Source organism: Dipteris shenzhenensis, chromosome 18 (assembly GCF_047967505.1).
Source record: "Dipteris shenzhenensis isolate YYH24624 ecotype China chromosome 18, Dip_SZ_1.0, whole genome shotgun sequence".
NCBI classification, from domain to species: domain Eukaryota; kingdom Viridiplantae; phylum Streptophyta; class Polypodiopsida; order Gleicheniales; family Dipteridaceae; genus Dipteris; species Dipteris shenzhenensis.
Genome location: NC_141613.1, coordinates 39,616,824 through 39,636,601, shown reverse-complemented (window position 1 = coordinate 39,636,601; position 19,778 = coordinate 39,616,824). Strand labels below are relative to the sequence as shown.

Sequence of the window (19,778 nt, the reverse complement as noted above, 5' to 3'; positions counted from 1 at the left end):
TTTCTCAAAAATGTTTTGATAAAGAAACTCTCCCCTTGGGAGCTGGGTGTTCTTTGCTAAAGAACATGTAATGTAAATATTTATGATGATGATGTTCTAATATAACACAAACTTCTTTCTACCCAAAAAAGTATATATATGTACAGAAAGAGGAGAAGAAGTAAAAGCCAATAAGAGGGTCCAAAAAATAGGAAAAATAGCAACAAAAAAGAGTCAAAAATTACATGTAGAAAAAGGTGGACCAGATGACAAAAAGGGGAGAAGGAAAGGGAGAAAAGCTTGAGGGAGAACAGTTTGAGAGCACCTTGAAGGGGATAGAATGCCTTGAGGTGTACAGACAGGTAGCTTGCAATCATCAAGTGTACGGACAGCAATCGTCAAGTGTGCGGACCTATAGGTGGACCTGTACGGATTTTGTACAGGCTATACGAAATCAGCAAAGGGTTGTACGAAGGCTGGCAGGACCATGAAGGGGACTATACGGCAGATATCCACTCCTCTTCTCCTCTTTCACCTCACACACATACATGCATGCATGCATGCACACATGCACAACAAGATTCACACATGTAAGGAGAGAGAGGACAAGATAACCATGCCTCAGGGATTTCGCCTCCTTTTATTACACCACGTTCATTCAAAAGGAGGGGTATTTTAATCCCATTCTAAGTTGGGAAAATCATAACAAGATTATAGTAATAGAGGGGATTTTTAATTCATCTTTAGAAGAAACTCCATTAGTTCATAAGTAAAGAGGGGTGGTTTTATTGGGGAAAAACTTTTAGTTGAGGGGTTTTCTTAATACCCCTTGAACCCATGTGATATCTAGGATCTCTTAATAGTGCACCCACTAAGATCCATGTGCATGTGCACATGCACACACATAAAGAAGGGAGATGGGATGGTAAGGACATGAGAGGGGAAAGGAAATGGTGAGTAGAGGATTGTTCTTGTGTGCGAGCCTGCATATTTGCATGTTCCTTTGTGTGTGTGTGTGTGTGAGTCCACTGTCTCTCCCAAACCTCCTTCAATCCATTAGAAACCATATGAGGCCTTTTTAGTAATTATTCAATCTACCATTTAATGCCATAGTTTTGATCTTTAAACGGTAGCAGAAACTACTTTTCTACATAAAGACATTGAGGGGACATTTTAAAGGAAGTTTCTAGTTATATATGGTAAGTAGCAAGCATAGTAATTAAGGTTTTTCTACAATATCATATAAAATTTGAGTTTTTTCTTTGTATTTCAATGTAATCAAATCTCCATGTGACTTATAAGTTATCACTAAAATAATTAGTTTGTAAAAATTTACTTGGTGAGTTCTAGAATGTAATAACATGGGATATTTTAGTGTAAATACTTATAATTGATTATTTGAGTTCACAAAAAATTTCAAATATGTACAAAAAAATTCTCACCCAAGAAGTAAAGTTTCATGAAACCCTTACACCAGACTACTAAAAATAAATGCTTTTTTGAGAGTCTGAATGTGCATTTTCATATGAAGTAAAACTAAAGAAGGAGCAAGTCTAACACTATGCTTCAGTTGTAGGATATCAAAGAGGAATATTTTTTCCACTCCAACTACGCTTACGATGATTGATAAACCAATTGTTAATTTGTCTGAGTTCCAAACCGGTTTCTTGAACCATTTGCCGTTTCTCATCCTCCTGCAAAAACTTTTCGATAATAATAATCATTTCTACTTATGAGTTGAATTTATTAAATGTAAAAGATGCACATTTGGATTTTTCCTGTATAAATTTCATTCCATTGCTATTCATCTTTGCTAGTTGTAGTATTAAACATCACAAATAAGAAAATGAACACATATCCCATACAAGACCCAGCAAGTACCTTGATTTTGTAAGTATCTTCACATTTTTCAATTGAGCAATATGTTTAAAAAAGTGTTTTTCTAAATACAAAATTATTTGTATTAATTCGTACAAAAAGAACTTGGGATGTTCTCATAAAGTTGTATCATCACCTATTTTACTTAGCTCATGTTTTCTTTTTTGTTAAAATTGCAATATATTGTCTCATGATGATGATATCACTCCTATATGCAAAAATCATCCCCGCATATGTAATTTATTATCTTTACCTCTTTACCTCCGTCCAATCTGCTGCCCTTAGAGCATTAAATTCTCTGTAATGGAGAACATTTGACCAACTTACATCAATATCAAAACCTTAATTAAGATCAAGAAAAAGTGGGTGGAAGTAAGAAGATGTTATCAAAGTAAAAAACCCTAGAAATTATCGTCTATTTTTCTTACTAACAAAGTTCAAATTTTATTACTAACAAATGTCGAAGAGAAAATTTATTTTGAAGAAGTAGACTAGTTAAAGCATAGACGAAGAATACAAAGGCATGATAAAAGATAACATGTGAGAAGTTATGGATCCACATCTGGATGATAATATAGCTAATTATAGATGGGATTATAAAAATAAATTGATTGAAATGGTAGACAAGGCTAGATTTGTATCCAAAGTCTAATCAAAACAAGAAGGTTCAAGGAGCAAACTTTTGCAACTAGTGAACAAAATGAAGACATACACATTGCTACTACTGCTAGCTACATGCATTTTGGATTGATATATTCATCAATGAATTCATCAAAATGAAGACAATTACATTTCTAGCTACTTGGACTTTGTACTAATACATTCATCAAAGGTATGCTCTCATTGGGATTTACTGAATGAGGTATACATGCAACAACTACTACGAAGTTTTGAGGTAAAAAGGAAAAGAATTTATACCATGTAAACCTTTTTTTTTAAAACCATGTAAACTTAAAAAAGAACCTTGTGGTATATAAACTCAAGAAAAAAAATATAGGGCCTACACACTATAAACTCAAGAAATCCCTTTATGTCTCCATCAATTAGATTCAATATGATACTTGCATGCCTTATTTCCTATCAATAACGATACATATATATTGTGTTTTATCAAATGGATTGACTAATTTGATGCCATATCAAATGGATTGATTAATTTGATGCCATATTTATAAATCTCATTTGTCCAAATGTTCCTAAATTTATGTAACAAATATCGATATCATATTGTCTTGTAATTAAGCACACTAAATTCATTTTTGGAATTTACAATTATTTTATAAATTCCATTTGCTTAAATGTTCCTAAGAATGTCTATATCATTTTTTCTTGTAGCTAAGAACTCTAAATTATTTTTTGCAATTACATCTTTTATACAACATGATCGTAACTCTTTTGCTTGTGTTATTTTCTCTAATAGCTCCTTTTTGTTTTGACTACCACCATGTTGTTGAAGAAATGGAGGGAGAGAAGGACATCAATTGCATGATACCATTGGTTGCTTTACACATGTACACAATGCTTACCCTTCACTTCAAGCAGCCAACCCAAAGTGGGTATATACAAGTAAGAGGATAGGTATCCACATATAAGATGCTCTATTATCTTTCACTTCATGGAGACAACCTGAAGTGGGTATTGACAAGTAAGAGTATGATTATATACGAGTAAGAGGATAAGGGGATAAGGTCCCTACTATTGCAAATGCACACCGATGGTAAAATTTACATTCTCAACATACCCTCTTAAATTGTATTTCCATGATGAGGGTGGAATGGAAAATAGCAAAAACTACTCTAAAAGCAAAAAGTCAAAAAATTGTTATTAGTAAGAAAATTGTATGAGCATGTAAAATTTGTGACAAGTCACATGGGCTTTCCCTTTCCCTTGCTCCAGTTCTAAATCCTCCTTTGACTTTGGTAGCAAAACCATGAAAATAAGCCAAAGGGACAACAACTATGATGAGGTTAAAGACTAGTCAAAACATCCTCCTAGGTTAAAGACTAATAAGATTCTCAACATCCATGTGCTATAGATGGCGGATCCAAAGTGTAATATATGTCATAAGGGACTAAGGACTATGAAAGTTGATCTATAGAAGTAGAGATGAAGGTGATTGAGTAAATTGGAAGGACACACTTCAGATGGTTGTGACAAACAATGGTGTCACTGAACCAAGATGAAGGATAGCACCATAAAATATATTTTGAAACAAAATAGACTCTATTAGAGCTAATGGTTTATGGTAAAAGATCACATATTCATTGTTGATAGAATAACTTAGGAGATATATGAGTTGAGCTCTGAAATGAGATGAAACTTTTGGAATGATAACCCCATAGTGAGAGTACAAAAGCTAAGGATCTCGATTGAGATTTTAGATTACTGATGCGGCACCTTGGATCTAGAATGGAATCTAGGAATTGATGTTCCAAATTGATACTGTGTACTTGTGACTAGCGTTAATGATATGGCATTGTCAAGGCTAATGAGTTGCTAAAATATTCAATATAATTGTGCTAGTATGGAATGTAGTAGAAGACTATTATGCCAAAGTCATGCTAGCTTCTGATTAGAAAAAGTATCATATGATTTGTGACCCAAGATTGATAACGTACTTTAAAAACCATATTCAATGATAGGTGCACTGATCTTGTGATGAAAAGTTGAATCATGATGCAAGCATGATGGAGCTTGAAAATGCACCTGGTTCACCAATAAAACTTTTGACACCAAGAATGAAACAAGGTATTCGTGTGAAGGTGAAGGAATTTTGAGAATTTGAGTCTATTATAGTGCTAGAGAATCCAAAAACAGTCACTATATCAAACTATTTTGGAATACATTAGAAGTATGCCATAGACAGACATGTCTAATGCCAATGCTGGTTGGATCATGTCATGTATAATGGCATCCAAAAATTGTGATATCGAACTATGAGCTTCTTTGGATATATGTGTGGAGAACAATGGGGAATAAATCGAGCTCTATTAATGGAGGGTTGACCCAATGTCTTCAAATAAGCCTTGTGACCACATGCATACTTCTTGGAAATTGAAATATATTCAGATGGAGAATACTAAATTTTGATTGAAATTGTATTTTGAAGGCTTGCTAAACTCATTGTGAATCTTGAAGAAACTTTTTCTTTGAGGCTACCTCGGGGGGGTCACTATGTATAAACCCTCTATATCATGTGCGTTCAAGGCCTATATTTAAAATCCCTTATCTGTAAAAAATTTTGTTAATAAAATGTACCCCTTTTCTATACAAATCTGTAAATGTTTCCCAAAACTATTTTAAATAGTCCCTTATGTATATTTATTTCTGTAAATTTTAGAAATAAAAAATATCCTTTTGTTGAACTCACGTGATAGGGTTACATATGATGAGTGACCCCACCGAGGAGGCTATAAAACTTTATTACATAGGCCTTGAAAGGTTTGTGATGGAGACGCACTACCTTAGAAAGAAGAAGATTGTCTCACTTGAAACTTGTATAATTTTTTTATGTAAACGTCAAAAAATTCCCTCTCTTTAAAATCCAATGAAGGTTCATGACAATCATAATAGCTATGGCAAGAAGACACCTTACTACCATGGCTAGAGATGCACATAGTCCTTGAACTATGCAAGAGTATAGAAGGCTAAAGCTACATGAGCACCATTTCTTTGATACCGTCTTGAACAATGGAGAGAGAGAGAGAGAGAGAGAGAGAGAGAGAGAGAGAGAGAGAGAGTGAGAGAGAGAGAGATGAGTCACATGACACCATGAGTACTTATACAACATGTACACAATTCTCTTTTATCCTCAACTTAGTGAAGTGGACATAAAGTGGTATATATCCCATAGGAATTAGGGTGCATACACATTATCAATGTACCAATGGTGTAAATCAAGTTTGGAATGAGCAAAGTCTTAGTCTCAGTGCACTATTACTAACTACATGGTGTAAATCAGGTTTGGAATGAACAAAGTCTTAGTCTGAGAGCACTATTACTAACTACATGTCACACAAGGAAACCCACAAATCTTAGAAGGACCTAGTTGGAAAGCAGTGAGTGTATTTCTTTTTTCTAATTGATACCATAATGATATTGAATCTATATCAAAATCTGTGAGTGCATGCTATGTTTCTTCTATGAATGCTATGAGGTAATGTGAAATGTATGAAATATTACAAAGTCCAAATTGCAAACAGTTTTTTTAATGCTTTTATTGACATTTTATTGACAAATATATTGACACTAGCATTTTTCCAAAGCCCTTATTGAGATAAAAATAGAGCATTTGCATGATTCTTTAGGCTTTGAATTCATCTTCAATATTTTTTATCATTGAGCTAGGATTTTGTGACATGGTGTAGTAGGACCAGATGTCTTCAAGATCATTAGTACCCAAAGAAGACACTAGTAAAGGGAAACTATATCAACGGATCTTGTGTGATTTACATGATGCAAAGATTTTGCAAGGCGATTATACACCATATCAATGAGAAACGTAAAGAGATAGGGTCACTTCTATGTGTTATCATAAGTTGAGCTGAATGATGAAGTATAAATTTCATTTTTGCTATGTTTATGATTGTGATAGCAATGCGTTCTTGTAAGTGGCCCTTTTGTGTTGATTCATTTAAACCTTTCCGTGCAGGGGGATGAACTTGTCTTGAGAAGTTTGAGAGCATGCGCATTCTAGATCCATCCAATGTTTTTGAAACATCAAATTACATGTACATGCAATGAAATTATTCATTAGAGTAACCTAGAGCTCTATTAAAGGGGGATGAAACACTAGTGTTTCACAAGCCATAGGTTTCTTGTAAAGAGGTCCATGCAAGATGAGATTTGCATGCCCCTTCATATAACATTGTGTTTTCTTCACATTGTAAGCTCTCCTCCTAAAAAATCATGTTATGGTCAATTCTTGGATCCTTCTTAATCACTTTGACATCATCTCTTTCATCTTAGAGGAGGATCAAAGCAAGCTCTTATCTTTTTTTACATTATGTCGTCCTCATTTAGTGCATTTATGGGTTTCTCTTCCATCTCTTGACCTTATTATAGAGATTTTGATACCCCTAGGACAACATTGGATCATGGGCATCAATTGAAAATTGGTTACATCAATGGTCAACATTGTTTCCTTTAAATGGTATTTACATTTTATCTTAAGTTGAGAGGCCTTTACATTGACGTGTCCTCCATGCCATCTACATTTGATCTTAAGTTGAGAGGCCTTTACATCGACATGTCCTTCATGCTTTCCACCCATGAAAAGATGACAATGCATGCATGGAATAGCTTGATTCCACAGCAATGTGGGAAGGTGTTTTTACTTTTTGAGGAGGGAACATCTTGTCAAGGTGTACATGGTTCGGCCATTTCTAGATGTTATTTGATAAGGCGTGACTCGTTTGCTAAAACCCTCTCCCAAATATACTTTTCTTGTGGTACAATACAACATTACCAAATCTCGTAGTTATTATTCTTTAATTACATGCATCTAGTCATAGTGCCTCTTTTGACACACGTGCCTTCTACAAATGAGCTTTTGGATTCTCCCTTACAAATTGCAATGCATCCTATAGGAAATGAGACCATCTAGTCGTATCTTCATTTTTGAAGTCGAAAAGCTTCATGAAACTTTTCTCAGCTGGATACCTAGGCAGGCAACCCATAAGAGCCTCAAATGGGCTACTTTATGTCAATTTGTGAATCCTAAAGACCACCAAACATATTATCATGAAAAGATCTTGGCTACAAATGCTAAACTTATAGCTAGAATGTAAAGTCTAGGCTAGAAAGGAGGCTTACACATAAAACAAACCATCATACATTCTATAAATTCTTGCTAGATGACTTGATTTGAGCAATTATTTTTGAGATATCTAGATTGTTTACTTATAGGTTGCATAAATGTTCTAAGAATGATAGTGAGTGATCAATGACTAGATTAGGGAGTGGAGTGTGTGAAGCCACTAGCAAATCATTTTATGAAGGACCTAGGACATTGGCCTGTAGTAATTGGTAATGAATTCGAGCTACTCCTTGATTAAATTTAGTTGGGGGATACATAATTACAAAAGTATAATCTAGTACCCATCTTGCCAAATAATCATAAACATTATTTTCTATTAGAGGACTAATCAAAGCCACATGATCTGCTTATATGTGGAATTTGGCATCGTGAATATAAAAATGGAGTCTTGGTACTGCCCAAACCATAGCAAGGCACTCAAGCACTATTGCGATGACTTGATTTGAGTAGTTATTGTAGGGATGTCATTCAGTAAGGTTGTACATTTAATATAAATGAATAAAAAGAGAAGTAACTTTCAAATTTATATATTGGTATTGAAAGACTAAAATATCAAGAAAAAAATTAAAGATTTATAATTACTATATTTTACTAGCAATAGTTAGAATGAGTAGTATCTTCAAATCCATATCTAAAATGAAAACTATCGAAATGTGTTAGTTTACTTCACATTTGCATGAACGAGCAATATTACTATTTCCATCATGAGTCATTACATGGTGTTCTCCTCACTATTACAAGGTGTTAGTTATGCGGTCTTCTCCTACCATCTAATAATGACCAGGCCTATGAAATCCCTCAAAAATTATAGGTTGCATAAATCTTCTAAGGCCGATAGTGAGAGATCAATGACTAGACCATGGAGTGGAGTGCATGAAGCCACTGGTAAATCATTTTGTGAAGGACCTAGGACATTGACCTGCACCAACTAGTAATGAATTCAAGAAAGAGAATCTGCTACTTGATTAAATTTACTTGGGGGATAAGTGACTACAAAATTATAATCCAATTGATGAAGTACTATGACATGAAGTTGGGGGTAATAAACTTCACGCACCTCTTCACTTCCTACTGCTTTCGAATTGAGTGAAAGAGAGTTATCATTGGGAAAGGGATATTAAAAAGAAGCTTTTATTCCAAGAGACCACACTATACTTTCCTCCCTTAGATGAGAATGAAGATGGTAACATCCCAAGTGATGTTGTACTCAAGCATAAGGAGAAGGAAAGGATCAGCGGAGGCCATAATATCAACAAGCCGGTCTGCGCCAAAGAGAAGAGTGATACGTTATTGAAAGAAGATCTTACAGCTGAACATGACATGAACTGATATATATTGAGGAGTTTGAAGGGGCTGATTTGGTCAGATGGGTAGGTTTCGAGGAAACATTGCACCTCCTTCATAAACACCTTTACACTTAGATCAAAACACTCTCCAAACTATCATAAGACATAGAGACCCATAACTTTCAAGAGAGACATGATATAAAATATTCAAAAACATATCCAGATGTGCCTTGAAATGGGCTTTGCTCTGATATAAGTTTCATAAGAATTAGAGAAGCAATCAAAAAGATATGGACATTTTACTGGATGGGGGTAAAACTGTCTGAAAAAGAAATAGTCACACACAGAGTCATAGATTTTTGGTTTGAAACCTGATACAATAATTGAAGACATAGGTCCAAATCAGACCACTGAGTGAAAAGTTGAGTAAAATACTGACAGGGGGTCAAACTATCATTAAAAAAACCTACTCCTTCTACTGGTGCCGACTTGGGAGAATACTACCTCCATGCTTAGACTTCATCAATGATACAAGTCCCATAGAAGTTGCCTAGGAGGGAAGGAAGAGCTCCCTTTGTGGCTTGGAAAATCGATAACCCATGTATTCGCAATGAGTGGCCAAATAGACAACACTTTTGAGCACTTTGGAAGAGAAAACAATGGAAAAAGGATAGAGACACCTCCACTCTAATGCAACTCAAAATACTACAAACACAAGGGAGAAGAAGAGGTTTCATACGTACAAGAGGGAGTGGAAGCTCCAAGACTACTCATAGAGAAAGAATAAACTAGAGAGAGATTGACTCAAGAGTCTACATAAGAGAATAAATACAAGAGGGAGAGAAGGCTCATGGAAGAGGCTTGAGGAGACTAGAGCTATAGCAACATGAGGCCTAATGGTGAAAGAGATGATGAACAAGGGAGAGAAGGGCTCCTTTTATAGAGATTTTATCACCCTCCTTCACCCATTTACAATTGTTGCCTGTAGATTCTTTTCCCCATCAATAACATAAGCTCGTATGTCACCACCCATGTCCTTTTTGGCTACTCTTGCCATGTGTCCCATCAAAAGATGCTCAAGACTCTTAAGATATTGAGAAAGTCAAGAGTCTCCCCACATGGAGCCCATAGGGACCCTCTCTTTTCCATATGTCCACATCCTCCTTATTCCACATGGGAATTCTAGAAGGATTCCACTTGACTCCACACTCCTCCACATGCCTTCCACACGCTTGGCATGTGGCCTCTCTTATATTATTGGAACACATGGACATGAGCCCACCTCTTTATATGACTCACTCTTCCTATTTTCTAAAAGCCCCATAATATCCCATACACAAATAACTCTCACCCCATACCAAGGTATGTTTCATTCATACACATGGTATTTACAATGATCCATTCCACTCATCCTCTCAATCCCATACAACATCTTAGAAAATAGAAATAAGTGAGAGCCGCTAGGCTATCACTTGATACTCAAACTCTTATCAAACATAGAGAAAAACAATACCAATGCCAAATAAAAAATATCAATTTTTGGCATCACATCTTTCCCCCCCTAGCAGATCCTCTCTAGTGACAAAGAGGGTCTACTAACCCTCAAGGTGGTCGAGCATAGAAGAATTTAAGGCGATACTCATTGGTGCGTCTGGGTATCACCATGCCATCAACATCCTCAAGCTGATAGGTTCCATTGGTGACATTCATATACATCCTTATGGAGGCATGGCCAAAAGTAACCAATCTCTGCTTCTGTTGTGGAGTTAACCCTCGAGGAAACAGGCCTTCTTTCACATATTACTGAACATCTTGCAGGTCTAGCCATCCAGTTTCTACCAAGGAAACCACCCCCCGGTCTTGTACTACAATGGCTTGAGTAGCCAACTCATCAGCCCTTTGATTTTCTTTTCTGTTTATATATTGAACAAATTTGTAAAAATCAAATTGACTATATAGTGCCATAGCCTTTTGATTAAGCTCCTTCAAATGAGGACTTCTTGTCTTGTAATGCCCTTGCATTTGCTTTATAATAAGCTGAGAATCTCCTCTTACTTCCAATTCTTTAACTTGACTTTGAAGACAACCCTCCAAACCAAGAATCAAAGCATTATACTGAGCTGCATTGTTAGTTGTGATACCTGGAAGCTCTTGTCCTTTGGCCCACACCTCTTGACGTTCAAAATTCATCAAGACTATCCCCCTGGCTCCTTGTTGGTGTGAAGGACTAAAAGCCCCATTAAAATTTAAACAAGAGCTGTTGGTGGTGTATCCCTTTCTTCTCCTAGATCCTCTCATCTTGTGAGCAAATCTGCCATAGTGGACCTAGTGGTATTTTCAGTGACAAAAGAGAAAGAGAACTCTTGAAGCTCTGACAACCATTTTGCAAATCTCCCCCCAGGATTAGGCTTGCAAACTAGATATGCTAATATAGACTGAGAGGTAAAATGGCCGAGGTAATGAATAGGAGTGAAACTTTCTGACTCAGAACATGAAAGAGAGGGCTTGCTGCTCCATTTCTTCATACCTTATTTCTATTAGATATCAATGCTCCACTCTCGTGTAACTACACGGGAACCAGCTAACTCTACTTGTAAGCCCCCCATATGAGGAGAAGGCATTTGAGTAGCTCGGTTATCTGGTAGTTGGACACTAGATGGGGGCCATGTGTGGCCTGATAGCTAAACGGCTTCAGATAGAGTTGACACGCTGCCAACTAGGCTATAAAGTGCGGGAAGGCATCCCTTGACTGACCACACTGAGGGTAGATGGAGCATTTCTTGGGGCAGCCCACTCTCGAGTTACAGGGCCCATTTGGAGCCTCAGATGATCCCGGATGCTCTGGGCCAAATGGTGACCATAGGTCAGTTGCTCTGTTTTGTGCACCGGTTCTATCATATGGTCAGTGGCCTATCGACCCACAGTCGACCATTTGGGTGGACTGGGTCAGTCACCCAATTGAGCCTAACCGACTACAACTTGTGGCTATGTAAGAGCAAGCCCATGAAGCCCATTTCATCACTGGCTACAGCAACCCTGATTCCTTAGCATCTAGCCTCCATCTTCTACTGTTTCCAACATGCCATCGAAGCTTCTTTCATAGGAGCACACGGTTGGGAGGCAGCACCATCTATTGTATCAGTTCTATAGTAATCAAATTTTTTATTCTCCATACTATCTTGTTTTCTCTCTTGCATACGAGATCCTGTTATCTGTTGAGCACAGACGTATTATTATTTTCTTACATGGTATGAGAGCCTAGACTCTAGCAAGAAGATTTGGTAGTGTGTTTCTGTTTGTGAGCAGATTGTGAGAGATGGCCCAGCCTGCAAGAGTACGAATCCCACCGTTCGACGAAAGTGGAAAGTTGGACGGCTCTAACTATCCACTCTGGAAGTTCAAGATGAAGACCATCCTAAGTGCATACGAGCTTTGCGACACTACTACTGGGGTGGACGTGAGGCCTCGGTTGTGAGACCGGATGCAGCCAATGTAGGACAACAGATAGTACTAACTCCGGATGAGATTCTAAGGTGGACAAGAAGAAATGCAGATGCACTATGTTCTATTCTATGCAGTGTTAGTGATTCTGTCATGGCGTTAATTCAGCATGTCACCACAGTGGAGGAGGCATGGATGGTCTTGAAAAATATGAACGAGACCACGAATGAGACACCGATTCAGAATCTCGAGACTCAACTCACGAACAAGAAGTTGTCTGAGTTTGAAGCGGCAGAGAAGTTCATCACCAGGGTGAAGAATTTGCATGATCAGATGACTGCAATTGCCATCACCATCACCAGTGAGAATCTAGCATGAAGGTGCATACGGATTCTCCCACCAAAGTACGACGGTCTTGTTACGGCAGTGAATACACAGAATAGAAATCCACCCCTCAACTTTGAGGATTTCAGCGCGATGCTATGGAGGAGGAGATGCATCAAAAGATGAGGATTGGAGAAGATTCGGCTTTCTGGACCAGATCAAAGAAAGGTAAGGGTAAGGACTCTGGTAACCCATTTTCTTCTGATGATAAAAAGAGAAAGAAGAAGATCAAGTGCTTCTATTGCAACAAGGCAGGGCACAAGCAAAATGAGTGCCGAAAGAAGATTGCAGATGAGAAGAATGGAGTAAAGAAAGAGTCTAGGAACAGCGCGCAGGCAGTACTAGTAGAGCTATTTGTCACAATTGAGGAGATTTGCATGGAGGCAGTTCATGTACTCACGGCTGGAACCGTGGATCATTGACAGTGGTGCATCTCGCCACATGACCAGTCAGAAGGATTGGTATATCTCTCTACAGCCAGTAGGGAATGACATCCTGCTAGCAGTCGGCAATGATGCAAAATGTCCAGTAAAAGGAAGAGGTACGACTGCTCTCAAGTCAGATGGAGTTGTAAAACAGTTGTCCGATGTTCTTTATGTGCCAGATATCAAGAGGAACTTGTTGTCCATTTTTGCGATCGTGGATCAGGACCTCAAAGTTCAATTCGATAAGAATGGTGCACAGATTCTGGATCTTTAAGGGAAGGTCATTGGTAAAGGTACACGACACAACAACATTTACAAACTCTTAGCTTTCTGTACTCGAGCAGATGTGAAGAACACTAAGCTGTGGCATGAGAGGTTTGGTCATCTAAACCTTAGTTCTTTGAAGGAGATGCATAAAAGTGGAATGATTGTAGATCTACCAGAAATTTCAGATCTGCCTGATGTATGTGAAGCTTGCATGATGGGCAAGCAGCATCGGCAGCCCTTTCCTAAAGAGGCCAGTAGGGCAAAGGCTCCTCTAGTGCTCGTTCACATGGACCTCTGCAGAAAGATGGAGACGGAAGCTTTGGGTGGTTCCTACTACTTCATGATGCTGATCGACGACTACAGTACAAAGATATGGATATACTTCCTGAAGACTACAGACGAGGCTTTTAGTAGGTTCAAGGAATGGCATGTAATGGTCAAGAAAGAAATGGGGAGGAAGGTGAAGAAGTTGAGATCAGATAGACGTCGAGAGTTCACATCAACTAAATTCGAAAGTTACTACAAAAGTCATGGAATCAAGAGGGAGAAACCCCCGCCACATACATCACAGCAAAATGGAGTAGCAGAACGCAAGATGTGCATCATCTGCAAAATGGGCCAGAGTATGATGAAAGGGAAAGATTTGCCAAAGTCTTTCTGGGCTGAAGCATGTAACACTACAGTTTACATCGTGAATCGTATCTACATGAAGGCTGTGAATGGGATGACTCCACTGCAAGCCTTTTCTAGTAAGAAACCTTCAGCTGCACATTTCAGAGTTTTTGGATGTGACTGTTTTGTGCATGTCCCTGATGCTACCTATTACCAAGAAAGCAATTGTAAGTCGCGATGTGGTCTTCTCAGAACAGCCACATCAATTGGAGGAGGATGCTTCTTCCCAACAACCATGACCAGGATATCCATCTACTACCACCACCAATAGTAGACTGAACTCCCCCAACGGTGCTTGGGAGGATTCAAGACAAAGAAGATGAAGAAGAGCCTGTAGAACCACAATGGCAATGGCCATTCCCGAAGTGGGTAAAGCAGCTTTTGGACGACAGAGAACCTCCAGCCATTGAGGAGGAGCCATCTGAACACCACCAGTCCAAGAGATTAGAGGAGCAAAGAAGGGCACAGGAACACTTGGTCAACTATGCTTTGATGACAGAAGTGATCCGTACTGATCAACCCAAGTGTCTTGAAGAGGCACAGGGCGATGATAGGTGGATGGAGGCTATGCAATCAGAGTATGGCTCCATAATGAAGAACAACACTTGGGACCTTGTGGATTGACCACCAAAACGCAAGATAATCGGAACCAAGTGGGTGTGCAAGACTAAGTACAAGTCCAATGGCACATTGGATAAGTACAAGGCTTGGCTCATGGCAAAAGGATTTGTACAGGTACATGGTTTTGATTATCAAGATACTTTTGCTCCCATAGCTCCACTAACCACAATTCGCAGTGTTTTGGCTTTAGCTGCCCAGGGAAGTTGGCCCGTGTTTCAGATGGATGTGAAATCTGCCTTTTTGAATGGAGATCTTAAGGAGGAGATATACATGGAACAACCACCAGGTTTTGAGATCCCCGGTTCAGAAGGTAAAGTTTGCAAACTGAAGAAGGCACTTTATGGGCTAAAACACGCCCCACGAGCGTGGTACCAGTGAAGTGATGCCTACTTTTTGTAAAACGGGTTCAGGAGGAGCCCATCTAATGCAAATTTGTATATCTTTAGAGAAGGAGGTAGGTGTATGATCGTGGTCCTTTATGTGGATGACCTTGTCATAACAGGGAACCATGAAGAGAAAATCTCGCAGACAAAGCATTTGCTAGGAAGAGAGTTTGAAATGACATACCTCGGACTTATGCATTTCTGTTTGGGGATTGAAGTTTGGCAGGAGCCGAAACAGATATTCATTTCATAGCTGAAGTATGCTGGAGAGATAGTGAAGGCATTTGGCATGCCTAAGTGCAAGACAGTTGGTACCCCTATGGAGGTTGACGCGAAGCTCTCAAACGAGGATTCATCACCACTGGTGGACGAAGCGAAGTACAGAAAGCTTGTGGGTAGCTTGATTTACCTGTGCAACACGTGACCGGACATCAGCTTTGCGACTGGTGTACTAAGCAGGTTTTCCAATAAGAGAACCATTGGAGGGCAGGGATGCAGGTGCTGAAATACATCAAAGGCACACTTGATTATGGCATCACCTATATCAAGGGCAACATCTTGATCGGATTCTTTGAATCAGATTGGGCAAGAGACATGGACAGCAGGAGATCAGTGACAGGTTATTGTTTCTCACTTGGATCTGGAGCTGTGTCATGGGTGAGTAAGAAGCAACCCACAGTTGCTCTTTCTTCTACCGAGGCCGAGTACAAATCAGCATGCTTTGCTTCCTGCGAGGTAGTGTGGTTGAGGAGGATTTTGGGGGACATGGGTGCAGTGCAGAACAAGCCTATGCAGTTATCATGTGACAATCAGAGTTGCATGGCGATTGCAAAGAACCCAGTGTTCCACGCTCGCACAAGACACATTGAGATTCAAAATCATTTTGTACGCGAGCTCATCATGGATGGAGAGGTTCACTTGGTGTCCTGTCTGACTACAGAGAATGCTGTGGACATCTTCATGAAGGCTCTTGGAAGAGACTTGTTGGAGAGGCATCTTCATCGACTTGGCATTGGGCCGAAAAAGTAAGTTCACTTGCGGGTGGACATTGAGGGGGGTTGTTAGATATCAATGCTCCACTCTCGTGTAACTATGCGGGAACCAACTAACTCTACTTGTAAGCCCCCCATATGAGGAGAAGGAATTTAAGTAGCTCGGTTATCCAGTAGGTCCTGGTTTGGACACTAGATGGGGGCCATGTGTGGCCTGATGGCTGGACGGCTTCAGATAGAGTTGGCACACCACCAACTAGGCTACATGCAAGTGCGGGAAGGCATCCCTTGACTGATCGCACTAAGAGTAGATGGAGTATTTCCCGGGGTAGCCCACTCTCGAGTTGCAGGGCCCGTTTGGAGCCTCAGATTGATCCCGGACTCAGGGGGGTCACTATATATAAACCCTCTATATCACGTGCGTTCAAGGTCTATATTTAAAATCCCTTATCTGTGAATTTTTTCATTAATAAAATGTACCCCTTTTCTATACAAATCTGTAAATTTTTTCCAAAACTATTTTAAATAGTCCCTTATGTATATTTATTTCTGTAAATTTTAGAAATAAAAAATATCCTTCTGTTGAACTCACGTGATAGGGTTACATATGATGAGTGACCCCCCCCGAGATCCCGGATGGCTCTTGGCCGAACGGTGACCATAGGTCGGTTGCTCTATTTTGCACACCAGTTCTATCATATGGTCAGTGGCCTATTTCAGGACCAACCCCCAGTCGACCATTTTGGGCAGACTAGGTCGGTCACCCAATTGAGCCTAACCGACTACGACTGATGGCTATATAAGAGCAAGCCCGTGAAGCCCATTTCATTACTAGCTACAGCAACCCTGATTCCTTAGCATCTAGCCTCCGTCTTCTACTGTTTCTAGCATGCCATTGAAGCTTCTTTCACAGGAGCGCACGGTTGGGAGGCAGCGCCATCTATTGTATCAATTCTACAGTAATCAAATTTTTACTATCTTGTTTTCTCTCTTGCATTGTTGAGCACAGAGTTGTATTATTTTCTTATAGTTTCCAACTCTGTAAGCTATCGGCTAGCATAATAGTTGGGCTGCATTCTACCTGCCTCTCCTTTTTGTAGCAATACAACAAGAACTAAATGCAGAGATACACTTGGATTTACATAAAAGTCTCGAGACCCCAATCAAGGGGCTTTAATATTGGGCCTTTACTCATGGCCTCCTTAAGTTGCTGAAAAGACTCTTGTTGCTCCACACCCCATTGGAAAGAAACTCCTTTTCTTGTCAACAAGTTCATAGGATGCACTATCTCTGTGAAATCATCACAAAAGCGTTGATAATACTTGCTCTTTCCTAGAATTCTGTGAACACTAGTGACACTCTCAGGACTTGGCAATGCCATGATTTCTTGAGCCCTGTCGGGATCCATTTGAGGCCTTCTTCAGACACAATATGCCCCAACAAGACTACTTTTGTTTGAGCCAAATGACACTTGCTAGGATTTAAACACTCTTTTACTTCATCAATCCTAGCTAAGGCCATTTTTAATTTCTCCATGTGATCTATGCACCGAGAATAAATGCAAAAATCATCGAAAAACACCCTTATGAACTTTCCCAAATAAGGCTTGATCACTTGACTCATGAACCTTTGAAATGTAGCTGGTGCATTGGTCAACCCAAAAGGCATCACTCTGTAAGCAAAAACTCCCCAAGGTGTGACAAATGATGTTTTCTTTTGATCTTCCTCTCGAATACGAATTTGAAAGTACCCAGAATACCGATCACATACAGAATACAGCTCATGCCCTGCTACTTGGTCTAGTATTTCATCTTGGAATGGCAAAGGAAAATGATCCCTCTTAGTGCATGCATTCAAAGGATGAAAGTCCACAAAAATCCACCACTTATTTCCTTTCTTTATTGTGAAAACTACAGGAGATATCCATTCTGAATCATCCATAGAAAAGATGAATCCCGCCTCAAGTAGTTGTTTTATCTCTTTCTTTAGTGCATCAGCTTGGATCACTCCCAATCACCTTAAGCATTCCACAATTGGCTTGCTTTCTGGCTTCAACTCAATCTTGTGCTCCACTGCTTAGACTTCATCAATGATCCAAGTCCCACATAGAGGTTACCTAGGAGGGAAGGAAGAGCTCCCTTTGTGGCTTGGGAAATAGATAAACCATGTATGCACAATGAGCGGCCGAATAGACAACACTTTTGAGCACTTTGGAAGAGAAAATAATATAAAAAGGAAAGAGACACTCAAGAGAGAGAACCTGAAGTGACCTTCATTACCAATAGAGTGAGACTCCACTCCAATTCAACTCAAAATACTACAAACACAAGGGAGAAGAAGAGGTTTCATACATACAAGCGGGAGAGGAAACTCTAAGACTACTCATAGAGAGAATAAACTAGAGAGAGATGGACTCAAGAGTCTACATAAGAGAATATCTACAAGAGGGAGAGAAGGCTCATGGAAGAGGCTTGAGGAGACTAAAGCTACAGCAACATGAGGCCTAATGGTGAAAGAGATGATGAACAAGGGAGAGGAGGGCTCCTTTTATAGAGATTTTGTCACCCTCCTTCATCCATTTACAATTGTTGCCCATAGATTCTTTTCCCCATCAATCACATAAGCCCGTATGTCACTATCCATGTCCTTTTTGGCTACTCTGGCCATGTGTCCCATCAAAATATGCTCAAGACTCTTAAAATATTGAGAAAGTCAAGAGTCTCCCCACATGGAGCCCATAGGGGTCCTCTCTTTTCCATATGTCCAAATCCTCCTTAATCCACATGCGAATTCTAGAAGGATTCCTCTTGACTCCACACTCCTCCACATGCTTTCCACATGCTCGACATGTGGTCTCTCTTATATTATTGGAACACATGGACATGAGCCCACCTCTTTATATGACTCACTCTTCCTATTTTCTAAAAACCCCATAATATCCCATACACAAATAACTCTTAACCCATACCAAGGTATTTATCATTCATACACATGGTATTTACAATGATCCATTCCACTCATCCTCTCAATCCTATACAACATCTTAGAAAATAGAAATAAGTGAGAGTCGCTAGGCTATCACTTGATACTCAAACTCTTATCAAACATAGAAGAAAACAATACGAATGCCAAATAAAAAATATCAATTTTTGGCATCACAGTACCAATCTCACCAAACAATCATAAACATTATTTTTTGTTAGAAGGCTGATCGAAGCAACATGATATGTTTTTAGGTGGAATTTGGCAGCATGAATATAAGGATGGAATTTTTGTACTCCCCAAACTAGAGCAAAGTACTCAAGTCAATTGCCAAATAATCTGCTTGAACATTGTACAAAGATTTACTTGCATAAATAATAGGATGCCATTTGGCCATCATGTTCATCTTCTTGCATCATCACCACACCTAAACCACTATCTCAAGCATCTATGCAAATAAAAAATGGCTTGGAAAAATCTGGGTGCTGTTATGGATAAATTTGGCCAAAGTAAATGGCATAAATATATGTGTATGTGTGTGTGCTTGTATGTGTGGCAATAGTATAATAAAATATGGTGTGCATAAGGCCCAGGTTTGAGGTGGGAGGGCATGACCATGTGCCACCCTTCCATGTAAGAGGACCCATAAG

General features: G+C 39.1%; 1 protein-coding gene across 3 annotated transcripts in view; it reads right to left on the bottom strand.

Moving 5' to 3' along the window:
• Positions 1 to 1,422: 1,422 nt before the first annotated feature.
• The window catches only part of LOC147891218 (homeobox protein knotted-1-like LET12), a 97,745-nt gene continuing 79,389 nt past the window's right edge, over positions 1,423 to 19,778 (bottom strand). Inside the window, exon 6 of one of the 3 annotated variants that reach the window (XM_087389955.1) lies at positions 1,423 to 1,682. In XM_087389955.1, the coding sequence (XP_087246081.1) occupies positions 1,560 to 1,682 (123 nt within the window). In that variant the 3' untranslated portion in view covers positions 1,423 to 1,559. Of the gene's footprint in view, positions 1,683 to 2,082; positions 2,156 to 19,778 lie in introns of those variants that run through there. The other 2 variants (XM_087389956.1, XM_087389957.1) reach the window with 2 other exon arrangements.